This window comes from Lithobates pipiens, unplaced genomic scaffold (genome assembly GCF_037356315.1).
Source record: "Lithobates pipiens isolate NorthernLeopardFrog02 unplaced genomic scaffold, aLitPip1_a1.2 Scaffold_27, whole genome shotgun sequence".
NCBI lineage: Eukaryota > Metazoa > Chordata > Amphibia > Anura > Ranidae > Lithobates > Lithobates pipiens.
The window spans coordinates 107,386,210-107,399,291 of record NW_027507788.1 but is presented as its reverse complement, the minus strand read 5'-3'; the positions used below and the strand labels follow the sequence as shown (position 1 = coordinate 107,399,291).

At 46.8% G+C, this 13,082-nt stretch overlaps 1 protein-coding gene across 8 annotated transcripts in view; it reads left to right on the top strand.

The window, feature by feature from the left end:
- LOC143934059 (low affinity immunoglobulin gamma Fc region receptor III-A-like) overlaps positions 1-13,082 on the top strand; it is a 90,003-nt gene that overhangs the window by 65,976 nt on the left and 10,945 nt on the right. For all 8 annotated transcript variants that reach the window (XM_077457344.1, XM_077457342.1, XM_077457346.1 and 5 more), the window contains one exon: positions 12,669-12,766. In XM_077457344.1, the coding sequence (XP_077313470.1) occupies positions 12,669-12,745 (77 nt within the window). In that variant the 3' untranslated portion in view covers positions 12,746-12,766. The remainder of the gene's footprint in view (positions 1-12,668; positions 12,767-13,082) is intronic.

The following is a 13,082-nucleotide window of genomic DNA, read 5'->3' as shown; positions in this document are numbered from 1 at the left end:
GCCCTTGTCCTAATAACATGGGGACAAGGTACTTTGGGGTGGGGGGGCCGCGCGGCCTCTCTTCTCCAAAGCACCCCCCCCATGTTGAGGGCATGTGGCCTGGTATGGCTCAGGAGAGAGGGGTGCTCGCTCATCCCCACCCCCTTTCCTGACCAGCGGGGTAGCGTGCTCAGATAAGGGTCTGATATGGACCTGGGGGGAACCCCCACGCCGTTTTTTCGGCGTAGGGCTTCCCCTTTAAGTCCATACCAGGTGACAGGGCCAGCGACGTGACATTGACTTCCTTCTCTGGTCCCGGCTACCTGGAGCCGCGTTCAAAGTGAATGGACTTTCCTCCGTGTGTGGGTAAGTCCGTTCATTTCAAAAGTACGGACCTAGTCCAGTGTGTGGGCAGGTTCACTCGTTCAGGAATTTGGCGGACTTTCCGGCGGTTTGTCCGCCAGACTAAGTCTGATCGCCGGATAGTCTGATCGTGTGTACGCGATATAAGTATAACTGCCCGACATACAGTCATGTGAAAAAATGTTTACTTTTTCAACATATTTGAACAGGCAAACGTTAGATTTTTTCAACAGTGTACAGATAGGTGATAAGTTCTGGGTGTGGTGGTAGATCGTGGACCAAAGCATCCTGAGGAGCTGGGCAGAGGTTCCTGGTAAAGCTCAGATTTTTCACCAAAAAAGAAAAGAGATGGAGGCAGGAGAGCCCTTTTAGTGTAGTAAATTCATTCAAAAACAAGAATGCAGTGCTTCTACAATAAAAGGAAAAAAGATCAAAATGGACTTACAGCTGTTGAGGTCTGCGGTCACGCAACTTCGGGGGAACACGTGGCCTTCCTAGTGCGCAGGTGGACAAGACCTGTCTCCAAGCAGGGTCAGTGTGGTTGCTTTCTATGCCTCAGGCATTATCATCCTAGGTGCTCTTAGGGGGTTCTCAAGTGGGGGAATGAAGTAGTAGAAAGAGTCAGTGCAAAAAGCGCCCGTAGGCAAAAAAGTATTTAGTTAGCCACCAATTGTGCAAGTTCTCCCACTTAAAAAGATGAGAGGCCTGTCATTGTCATCATAGGTATATCTCAACAATAAGAGACAAAATGTGGAAACAAATCCAGACAATCACATGGTCTGATTTTTGAAAGAATTTATTTGCAAAATTATGGTGGAAAATAAGTATTTTGTCAATATCAAAAGTTCATCTCAATACTTTGTTATATATCCTTTGTTGGCAGTGACAGAGGTCAAACGTTTTCTGTAAGTCTTCACAAGATTGTCACACACTGTTGCTGGTATGCTGACCCATTCCTCCATGCAGATCTCCTCTAGAGCAGTGATGTTTTGGGGCTGTCGCTGGGCAACACGGACTTTCAAGTCCCTCCAAAGGTTTTCTATGGGGTTGAGATCTGGAGACTGGCTAGGCCACTTCAGGACCTTGAAATGCTTCTTACGAAGCCACTCCTTTGTTGCCCGGGTGGTGTGTTTGCGATCATTGTCATGCTGAAAGACCCAGCCACGTTTCATCTTCAATGCCCTTGCTGATGGGAGGAGGTTTGCACTCAAAATCTCACGATACCTGGCCCCATTCATTCTGTCATGTACACGGATCCGTCGTCCTGTTCCCTTTGCAGAGAAAGAGCCCCAAAGCATGATGTTGCCACCCCATGCTTCACAGTAGGTATGGTGTTCTTTGGTTGCAACTCAGAATTCTCTCTCCTCCAAACTCAACGATTTCTGTTTATACCAAACAGTTCTACTTTGGTTTCATCTGATCATATGACATTCTCCCAATCCTCTTCTGGATCATCCAAATGCTCTCTAGCAAACCTCAGACGGGCCCAGACATGTATTGGCTTAAGCAGGGGTACATGTCTGGCACTGCAGGATCTGAGTCCATGGCGGTGTAGTGTGTTACTGATGGTAACCTTTGTTACATCGGTCCCAGCTCTCTGCAGGTCATTCACTAGGTCCCCCGTGTGGTTCTGGGATTTTTGCTCACCTTTAATGTGGTCATTTTGACCCCACGAGGTGAGATCTTGCGTGGAGCTCCAGATCGAGGGAGATTATCAGTGGTCTTGTATGTATTCCATTTTCTAATAATTGCTCCCACAGTAGATTTGTTCACACCAAGCTGCTTGCCTATTGCAGATTCACTCTTCCCAGCCTGGTGCAGGTCTACAATTTTGTTTTTGGTGTCCTTCGACAGCTCTTTGGTCTTCACCATAGTGGAGTTTGTAGTGTGACTGTTTGAGGTTGTGGACAGATGTCTTTTATACTGATAACAAGTTCAAACAGATGCCATTATTACAGATAATGAGTGGAGGACAGAGGAGCCTCTTAAAGAAGAAGATACAGGTCTGTGAGAGCCAGAAATCCTGCATGTTTGTAGGTGACCAAATACTTATTTTCCACCATGATTTGCAAATAAATCCTTTAAAACAAATCAGACATGTGATTGACTGTCTGGATTTGTTTCCACATTTGGTCTCTCATAGTTGAGGTATACCTATGATGATAATTACAGGCCTCCCATCTTTTTAAGTGGGAGAACTTGCACAATTGGTGGCTGACTAAATACTTTTTTGCCCCGCTGTACATTCTACCTAGTGTCCATTAAAGAATATTTCCCAAGTGGATCTCACTAGCAGCTGATACTAGACACCAATTGTATCACCTTGAACAGAGGAATTGGCAAATTAAAGCCACAAAACATGTTTTATTTGGTAAAATAAAGTAATTGGATATTTTAATAAAGCACACAATTCGTGCCTAACCCAACCATTTTTGTGCTGACTTTTTCTACAGATAGGTGATATACTTGAATAATGTGCCTTTTCAAAATATTTATATAACAAAAATATAAATTTATGTATTGGTATACTGTAGAACAAGTAAGGCCGCGTACACACGCGCAGACTGTTCGCCCAACTTTGTCCGTCCAACAGTTTCAGCAAACAGTCCGCTCAAAATTAGCATGGACGGACATGCCCACACACGACGTACGAACAGTTTGCTGAAACCGTGCGCGATGACGTGAACGGCACGTACGACGGGACGAAAAATACGACGTCCTATACACTGCATTATAGCTTTCGGCGTGAAAATCCTTTCTGAGCATGCGCGCAACTTTGACGAACAAGCCTACACACGAGCGGGCTGTTCGCTGAAACAAGGTTTCAGCGGACAGTTTTTCGGAAATTCCGAAAAACCTTGTCCGTCCAACTGTCCGCTGAAACTGTCCGCTGAAAGCCCACACACGAGCGGACTGTCCGCCCAAACACTGTTCAGCGGACAAAGTTGGGCGAACAGTCCGCCCGTGTGTACGCGGCCTGAGAACAAGAGTTGCAAGAGTTACCTCAACACACCTTAATGAGATGTTGGGGTTCTTAGAACCTTCTTTTAGCATCAGATGGTCAGCTCTTGTGTTGAATTTGCTGGGCTGATCAATCCTGAACAAATTAGCAGTTGTTTGAAATCAAATCCATTTAAAAATGTATTGAAAGTGCAATCCACTCCATTAGTAAATTAGTAAAAAAATATTCTACGTGGTTGTTTTCAAATAATTTGAGGAACTTTTTAAATCTCTTGCCAAACTCATAGGCATCTACAACTTTCTTTCTGAGGGTCTTATGCCGCGTACACACGATCAAACAAGCGGGTGGAAAAGTCCGGCAAACTCAAGTCCGCCAAACAATCCCCCCGTGTGTAGCCTCCGCAATACTTTTTTGACCCGAAAGTACGGCGGACTTAGAATGTAGTTTTACACTCCAATCTTCCCGCCGGACTCGCATTTCGGCGGACAATCCGGCCGTGCGTGTGCCAGTCCGCCGTACTTTTGAAATGAACAGACTTTTCCTGCCCGGAGAAAAGTCCGCTCATTTCGAGCGGGTCTCCAGGTAGGCGGGGCCCGCGAAGGAGACGTCGCTGGCCCCGCCGCCTGGTATGGACTTAAAGGGGAACCCCAACGCCGAAAAAAATCGGCGTGGGGGTCCCCCTAAAGTCCACAACAGACCCTTGTCCGAGCACGCTACCCGGCCAGGAAAGGAGGGGCGAGCGAGCGCCCCCCCCTCCTGAGCCGTACCAGTCCGCGTGCCCTCAACATGGGGGGTGCCTTGGGGAAGGGGGGGCCGCGCGGCCCCCCCACCCCAAAGCACCTTGTCCCCATGTTGATGAGGACAAGGGCCTCTTTCCGACAACCCTGGCCGTTGGTTGTCGGGGTCTGCGGGCGGGGGGCTTATCGGAATCCGGGAGCCCCCTTTAATAAGGGGGCCCCCGGATACCGGCCCCCCACCCTATGTGAATGAGTATGGGGTACAATGTACCCCTACCCATTCACCTGTAAAATAAAGTACAAAAAAAAACACAACACACAAGATAAAATAATTTATTGCACAGCTCCGGGGGTCTTCCGTCTTCGGGGGTCTTCTCGCCGGACTCCTCCGATATCTTCTTGTAGCTCTTTTACTAGCGGAGGAGCCCGGCATTCTTCTTCGTCGCCGCGGCCTCTTCTTCCGACTTCGGGGGTCTTGTCCCCCTCTTCTGTTCTTCTGCCGGGCCACCGCGCCTTCTTATAGCTCTTTTACAGGCGGTGGCCCGGTCTTCTGTCGCCGCCGCCTTCCGTTCTTCTTCTTCTTCTCCTGGAGATGTTGACTCGACGTTCTCTCCGGCCGCAATGCCAGGGACGCGCTGCGCTGTGACTTATATAGGGACAAGGGGCTGTGTCACATGGGTTGATGTCACATGGGTTGGTGTCACATGGTGACCCCGCCCCCTTACGATGTCACAGTCCCGGAGGATGCTGGGACTGTCGCCATGTGACATCAACCCATGTGACCAACCCATGTGACATCAACCCATGTGACACCGCCCCTTGTCCCTATATAAGTCGCAGCGCAGCGCGTCCCTGGCATTGCGGCCGGAGAGAACGTCGAGTCAACATCTCCAGGAGAAGAAGAAGAAGAACGGAAGGCGGCGGCGGCGACAGAAGACCGGGCCACCGCCTGTAAAAGAGCTATAAGAAGGCGCGGTGGCCCGGCAGAAGAACCGAAGAGGGGGACAAGACCCCCGAAGTCGGAAGAAGAGGCCACGGCGACGAAGAAGAATGCCGGGCTCCTCCGCTAGTAAAAGAGCTACAAGAAGATAGCAGAGGAGTCCGGCGAGAAGACCCCCGAAGACGGAAGACCCCCGGAGCTGTGCAATAAATTATTTTATCTTGTGTGTTGTGTTTTTTTTTGTACTTTATTTTACAGGTGAATGGGTAGGGGTACATTGTACCCCATACTCATTCACATAGGGTGGGGGGCCGGTATCCGGGGGCCCCCTTATTAAAGGGGGCTCCCGGATTCCGATAAGCCCCCCGCCCGCAGACCCCGACAACCAACGGCCAGGGTTGTCGGGAAGAGGCCCTTGTTCATCAACATGGTGACAAGGTGCTTTGGGGTGGGGGGGCTGTGCGGCCCCCCCTTCCCCAAGGCACCCCCCATGTTGAGGGCACGCGGCCTGGTACGGCTCAGGAGGGGGGGGGGGCGCTCGCTCGCCCCTCCTTTCCTGGCCGGCCGGGTAGCGTGCTCGGACAAGGGTCTGTTGTGGACTTTGGGGGGACCCCCACGCCGATTTTTTTCGGCGTTGGGGTTCCCCTTTAAGTCCATACCAGGCGGCGGGGCCAGCGACGTATCCGTCGTGGGCCCCGCCTACCTGGAGACGCGCTCGAAATGAGCGGACTTTCCTCTGCGTGTGTGGGCGAGTCCGTTCATTTCAAAAGTAGGGCGGATAGTACGGCAGACTTAGTACGCCGTATTAGTCCGCTGAAAAAGTGCCGTGTGTGGGCAAGTAGCCCGTTCGGAAAGTCCGACGGACAGTCTGGCGGGAACTCCGCCAGACTAAGTACGTCGGACAGACGGCTACGTGTGTACGCGGCTTTAGAGAGCTTTATTGAACTTGGAATAAAGGCACCACACACATCAATAGCAAAGACATCATTGGACCCTGGATGTCTTAGGTTTAAAGAAGACCTGCATAGTCCCAAAGAAGGTTCTAGTCCAGTAGTTCTTAACCTTTTTTTAGTCAAGGACCCCTTTAAGAATCTGATGAAAGCTATAGACCCCCATGATGATACAAATTTAAATGTTAAACATTGGCCAAGAGTGAGTCAAGAGACACGGCACTATAAGCAGTGGCAGGGTGTGTTTTCTTGAATTTCTTTAGTGGTTGTAAACCCTTACAACACACTTTTTGCTACAGGTATGCCTATAATAAGGCTTACCTGTAGCTACCCTGGATATCTCCTAAACCTGAACGGTTTAAGAGATATCCCCTGCATTTGCATGTGCCGCCGTCATAGGCACTTGTGCACTGAAGCAACAGCACGTACGTACCGTTGCTTCAGTGGGTGTGCCGTTACTGCATTGAATGAATGAATGAATGAAATACTTATATAGCGCACAATGCGAACTGAATCGCCTCTAGGCGCTGTGGCGAGCTTTGATCATCTGCTAAAAGAGGAAGGTCTTGAGTTTTTTCCTAAAAGCCAGGTGATTTTCTTCCAGGCGGATGTTGATTGGTAGAGCATTCCATAGCCGAGGCCCTTGGACAGCGAATCTCCGATCACCCTTGGATTTATACCGGGCTTTGGGCACGAGGAGGAGGTTTTTGTTGGCTGATCGAAGACTGCGGTTTGGTGTGTAATGATTTATTTTCTCCATTAGGTATTGCGGAGCTTCTCTATGCACGCATTTGTGGGTGAGGCAAAGGGTCTTGAACGTGATCCGATTTTTTACGGTTAGCCAATGTAAGCTCCTCAGTGAAGGAGAAATGGATTCCCAGGGTTTTTTTCCTGTTATCAGCCTTGCCGCCGTGTTTTGGATCAGTTGTAATCGCGCAAGTTGATATTGTGGTAATCCTATGTAAAGCGAGTTTGCGTAGTCCAGTCGTGAATTAATGATTGTTCCAACTACCACTGCTTTGTCATTCTTTGGGATAAAAGGGATGAGTCTGCGAAGCATTCGCAGCAGATGGTGAGATCGACTGACTACAGATCCTATTTGCGCATCCATTGACATTTGTGCGTCTAAAATAACCCCGAGACTCTTCGCTTTGGTCTTTGGGGAGATAGTCTGCCCAAAGACGGTTGGTGGAGACCAGGAGGTTTTGGTTGCGGGCTTATGATTTGGGTGTAAGATAAGAAGCTCTGTCTTTGATTGGTTCAGCTGGAGGGAGTTGGTGGTGATCCAGTCCTCTATTGATTTGAGGCAGTTTTCAAGTTGTTGTTGGTGATCTTTTTTTCCATTGATCCGGAAATAAAGTTGCGTGTCGTCAGCGTAAGAGTGGAAGCAGAGATCTGAGCATCTGATGATTTGAAGGAGTGGGCGAATGTAAATGTTGAAGAGAACGGGTGACAACGGAGAGCCTTGAGGGACTCCGCAGGTGACTGCCCGAGTTTTGGAGAGGAATTTTCCTAGTTTCACTGTCTGTGACCGATTTCCTAGGAAGGACGCGAACCATTGGAGATCTATGTCTTGGACTCCGGCTACTTCTGTGAGGCGGACGAGTAGAGTATTGTGATCTACTGTATCAAACGCTGCACTTAGGTCTAGCAGTACGAGGAGACACGGCTCTCCGTCATCTGCTGCTTCGAGGGTGTCATCCCAAATCTTGAGGAGAGCCGTTTCTGTTCCATGACCCGGGCGGAAGCCTGATTGCAGCGGGTCCAGGAGTTTGTGAGTATCCAGGTGAAGTTGTAGCTGATGTACTACAGCTTTCTCCATGATCTTAGAAATGGTGTTGAGGCTTGTAATCGGCCTACGGTTGTTTGGATCCTGAGGGTCCAGGTTTGGTTTCTTGAGTAGAGGTTTGACGATGCCTTGTTTGAGGATGCTGGGAACAATCCCTTCGTGGAATGATCGGTTTATGAGGTGGGTTATGGTTGGAGCCACGATGTCGGAGCATTCTTTCAGTAGTTTTGTGGGGATGATGTCAATAGGTGAGGTACTGTCACGCAGTTTATTAATGATGTTTTTTGCGGTGTCTACGGTAATTGGGGATAGTGAAAATTTTGGCGGTTGCGGTATGTTGGTGCGGACATCCTCTTTATGTATTTGCTGGCTGAGGTTGGATGTTTTCTTCTGACAAATTGTTTCCCTGATGGTTTTGACTTTATCGATGAAAAAATCCGACAGTTTGTCACAGTAATCCTGGGATTCGCTTTCTGGGGGTTCTAGGCACACCGGATTCATTGATTGATTAACCAGTTTAAACAGTTCCTGTGGTTGGTTTGCGGCCGTTGAGATTGTATATGAGAAGTGGTCCTTTTTGGCTTTGAAGATTGCTTTCCGATAATTCTCTGTCAGACCTTTGTAGTTAAATAGGTTTTCCTCGGTGGGATTTCTTCTCCATGTTCTTTCCGCTCTTCTGCGTTCTTGCTTTAGTACGGAGAGGGAGCTATTAAACCATCCAGCATTTTTCTTCCTGTTGAGAGCCCTGCGTTTTGGTGCTACCGAGTCTGCTGATTGCAGTAATGCCTTGTTCAGGGAGTTGAGTGTTTCCTCCGTAGAGTGGTTTAAGGTTATTGTAGATATTTTTTTGGACAGAGTGGTTTTGAAGGCTTCGGAGTACAGTTTTTTATGCGATCTGGTCCAGTGCGTTGTTACAGGTTTCCGTTTTGCGTTGGTCATGTTGGTAGTGATTTTGAATTTGATGGCGTGGTGATCCGTCCATGGCAGAGTTATGTTGTCGAGTATGTTGACGTCGATGTTCTGTTTGAAAATGAGGTCCAGGGTGTGTCCTGACCCATGCGTGGGAGTCTTTATCAGTTGCTGTAGACCCAGTTCTTCTAGTTGATTGATGCAGGCAGTTGCGATGGGGTCTTTAGGCTCGTTTGCCCAAAGGTTGAAATCTCCGAGTGCCAGGAAATTTTTGAATTTTAGGGTGTGCATTGCAAAGGATTCCGTGAGGGGTGAAAGAAGATTGGACTTTGGTCCCGGTGGTCTGTAGCACAGTAGAATATGAGTGGTGTCATGGGGTGTTGTTTGAAAATGTAGCGTCAGGGTTTCCATAAAAGACACTGGGTTCTGAGATGATGGTTTAGTGAGATCCAGGTGACCTTTAAAGATCACTGCTAGGCCTCCTCCTTTTTTCCCTATCCGGTGTTCGGTTAGGATCCTGTAGTTTTCCGGCACCAATTCGGTGAGGATGGTGTTGCAGTCAGAGGTTAACCAGCTTTCGGTGATGAAGAGGCAGTCTACATTGTTCTCGATGATGAAGTCGTGTACTTCCAGTCTATGTTTGACTGCAGACCTGGCGTTAATCAAGGCGCAATCTAATTGTAGTGGTCGAGTAGATGTCTTCCTGTGGTTGGGAGCTGGTTGTCGTCCGGTTTTTAATAGTTGTTCTCTTTGAAGTATTTTTTGTATGGAAGATGGCAATGTGGTGTTGATGTTCCTTAGTCTGTGCAGAACTTCAGCTGAGTATTTGAAGTAGCACATGGTTTGTGGATGCTGTTGATGGTACTATGGGCCTAAGATGATGATCCTGATCAGGGTATTGATCCTGAGGTGGGGTTGGTATCAGACTTGCCGCCGTGCTTGAGGCTATTAGCGCGCAAGTTGATCAGGGGATGCCTATATGGATGCGGAAGGAGTTGTTGTATTCGGTTGCTGGCTGTTCCAGTTGCCTTTACTTAAGGTGGAGGTCTCCGCTTAGAAAAGAAGTCTGGCTGTGATCTGGAATAGTCGTCCTAGGATATCGTAAAAATGGAAAGGAGGCCGGAGGTAGGGGTATGCTAACCTATGGTTGTTCCAGAGGAAGGCGAAAAACCCCCTGACAGTAGCAGCCAAATGCACCAGTGGGCAAAAATTCCTTCCTGACCCCCGTAGGCGGTCGGACGGAGTCCCTGGAACAATCACTGGGGGGGGGGGGGGGGGGGGAGTGGAGGTGCGAGCTTACCTGGCTGCGGTTGTCCCCTTTAAACACTCTGGTTCCGGTGAATCTGGCTTGCTGTCAGCCTGACATTTCTGGAAAGCTGTCTGGTTGCCCCTTGCAGTGGGATCTTTAAAATGGAGGTGAGGATGGAGGTTAGAGACTCCTGTCTTAACTCCTGGTTATTAACTCTCCACTTTAGTTCAAAAAAATCCACTTGTGTTCAGAAAATCCACATGCAAGCCACAATCAGGGAGCAAGCTCAAGGGGGAGTTTGTATAACTACCTTTATACACCTGTGAACAATTAACCCCTCCCCTAATTTGGTAGGAAGAAAGAGGGGGAAAAAAATGCTACTGCCAGCTACCACACGTGAGCGCATGCGTGGGACTGACGTCATCATGGCCACGGCCATTCACAGCGCCAGAGCCCACGATACCCGGAAGTAACTCCAGGAGCGATGTCGGCCGCCAGAGCGGTATACGAGGATGGCTGTAGGGGCTTTGATCTCAGGTAATTCATAATGAGCTAGTATGCTATGCATACTAGCTCATTATGCCTTTGTCTTGCAGTTTTTGTTTTTTTTTTGTCCTAGGGTTTACAACCACTTTAAGGCTGGGTTCACACCTAATACAGATGTGACTCAGGCAGGGGTCTGGTGCGTCTCTGTTCTCCATTTCAGGGATGAATCGGACCCAAATTTTGCCTGAATTCAGACCTGAAACTGAGCCAAAGGCACCCAGGGCTCTTGTGCAATGCGCTCTGCGGCCGCCCCGGAGATGTGTGAACCGGTTCCATTGGGTGCCGGTCACACTCTCCTGTCATGCGGATTAAATGCTTAAGTGCAAACCCAGCTTTAATGAGAAACCAGGAAATTAGATCATGATTTTAATAAACATATCAATTTTATGTGTCATTTGTATAGGCACATCACCTTTATCTGCAGACAATATTTTAATCAAGATCTAATGTTGGTTGTGCTTCTAATGACTGTATATCTTTACACTGTTTTTATCTTCCCACTATTGTCCGCACATCCTAAAAAAAGGAGGGCTTGCATTATAAGTCAATTAGGGGCATATTGCATTGGATGTTGTTGTCAATCGAATAGATTTTTGGGCATTGGAGACTGTATCGTGAAGGGTTTCAGGCAGCTTAGGGAGAACACTTCTAATGCCCCGTACACACGACCGGACTTTTCAACATCAAAAGTCTGACGGAATGATTCCGGCAGACTATTCGATCGTGTGTGGGCTGCAACAGACTTTTGATTCACAAAAGTCTGACAGACTTTAGAAATGGAACATGCTTCAAATTTTTCCGCCAGAACTCTGCCGGACCCAGAAATCCGCTCGTGTGTGTGCTAGTCTGACGGACTAAAACCGACGCTAGGGCAGCTATTGGCTACTGGCTATGAACTTCCTTATTCTAGTCCAGTCATACGTCATCACGTTCGAATCCGTCGGACTTTGGTGTAATTGTGTGTGGCCAAGTCCGTTCATTCGGAAAGTCCATCAGAACTCCGTCAGAACTCCGTCGAAAGTCTGCCGGACTTAAGTCCTGTCGTGTGTACGCGGCATAAGGCCTCATTCACATTGGCACTCCTGTGTTTACTTTTCTAAGCACAGGAGAATTGTTCTGGGAAATATAAATTACTTTTTAATGCTTCCCAAATCACTTTTTTCCTGGGTTTAGCCTTTTTGTTTTAAAGCAGGTTTTGGCACATTTAGAGCTTCTAATCAAATCCTAGAGACACAGAATTCTATTTTCTCTAACTGCAGCTAAACTGCGTGCACCAAAACATAGGTAAATGCTCAAAGTGAATGGCGCCATTGAAAAATCATTACATGCATTTATGTGCATTTATAAATGTTTTTTAAACACATACAAAATGCAGCAGAGTGATGACGTTCTTCCATGATCTAATGAGCATGGAAGTGTTACCATGAAGCTGCAACAGGAAATAGTAACACTTTCCTGGCTATACAGTGCATCAGTGATATGTGTATCACAAAAATATCTGGACAGAACTACAAACATTTTGGCATTTAAAGCAATTCATATGTGTATTGTAACTGTAAAAGTTTTGATTTCCCATGGCTTACTGCCCAAATAGAGAAAGTGAATTTCCCAATGAGGACACAGACAGCTATAAAAAAAAACAGGGGTTTTTCCACGTCCATATTTTAAACCTAAAGAAAGAAAACATTATCGGCTTTAGATACCCAATATTTCATAAATTGATATTGAAGACTATTTAAAGGAAAAATAAATAAATAAATAGGTTATACTTACCTGCTATGTGCAAAGATATTGCACAGATAGGTTGCTTTACTCCTCTCCTCTGGGTCTTTGACCCCACTGCCCCCAGTGTCTCCTGTGAAAACAAGAAGTAGAGGTGCGGTGCTGATACCAGGACAGTGCTGGAGCCATGACATGGAGCCAGGTAAGTGTTTATGTACAGAGAGGGGTAGGACAGATAGTGGAGTGTTTTTTATTTTATTTTTTTACTTTAATAAAAAGAATGCATTAGGGGAAAAAACATTTAGACTTTAATACTTCTTTAATTCTTACGGACCAGTTAGCCGAAAACTATTTCTATCTAAACCATTTTATGTCTGTGCCAAAGATGGCAGCATGTTAACCAAAAAAATGGAATGATAGTCTGCTTTTTCCTCGCATTGAACAAACATTTTATACAGTGACTATAGTAAAAAAAAAAAAAAATTTAAGTAGAAGAGGAAATAAAATGTGACTTGTTTTTAGCTCAACCATTTCTGGATCAACCTCCTGGATATCGAGCGACAGTCTCAGAAGATTCCTACATTGTGATTGACAAGTAGATTCTTATGACCGGCAACAATGTGAGTAAAAAAATATATATTTGGGGAAAGGAGGACAGCTGGGTCTGTTGAGGGGGATTATAGGAATGCCATTCAGGCAACAGTGATCAATTCTGCCTAAATAGTCAACCTTTTCTTTGTGTGATGAAGATGAATGGTACTTGGCTTGGTTATTTCATGATCTGAATTCATGACTCAATGTAGTTATTTTAATTTAGGTCTTTTCATTTTAGAGTACAGATCATTTACTTTAGAACAAAAAGGAAGTCATAATGAAATATTTATAGAACCCAGAAAAATACCCGAAAGGGGATAAAAAAAAAGAGAGATTGTACTT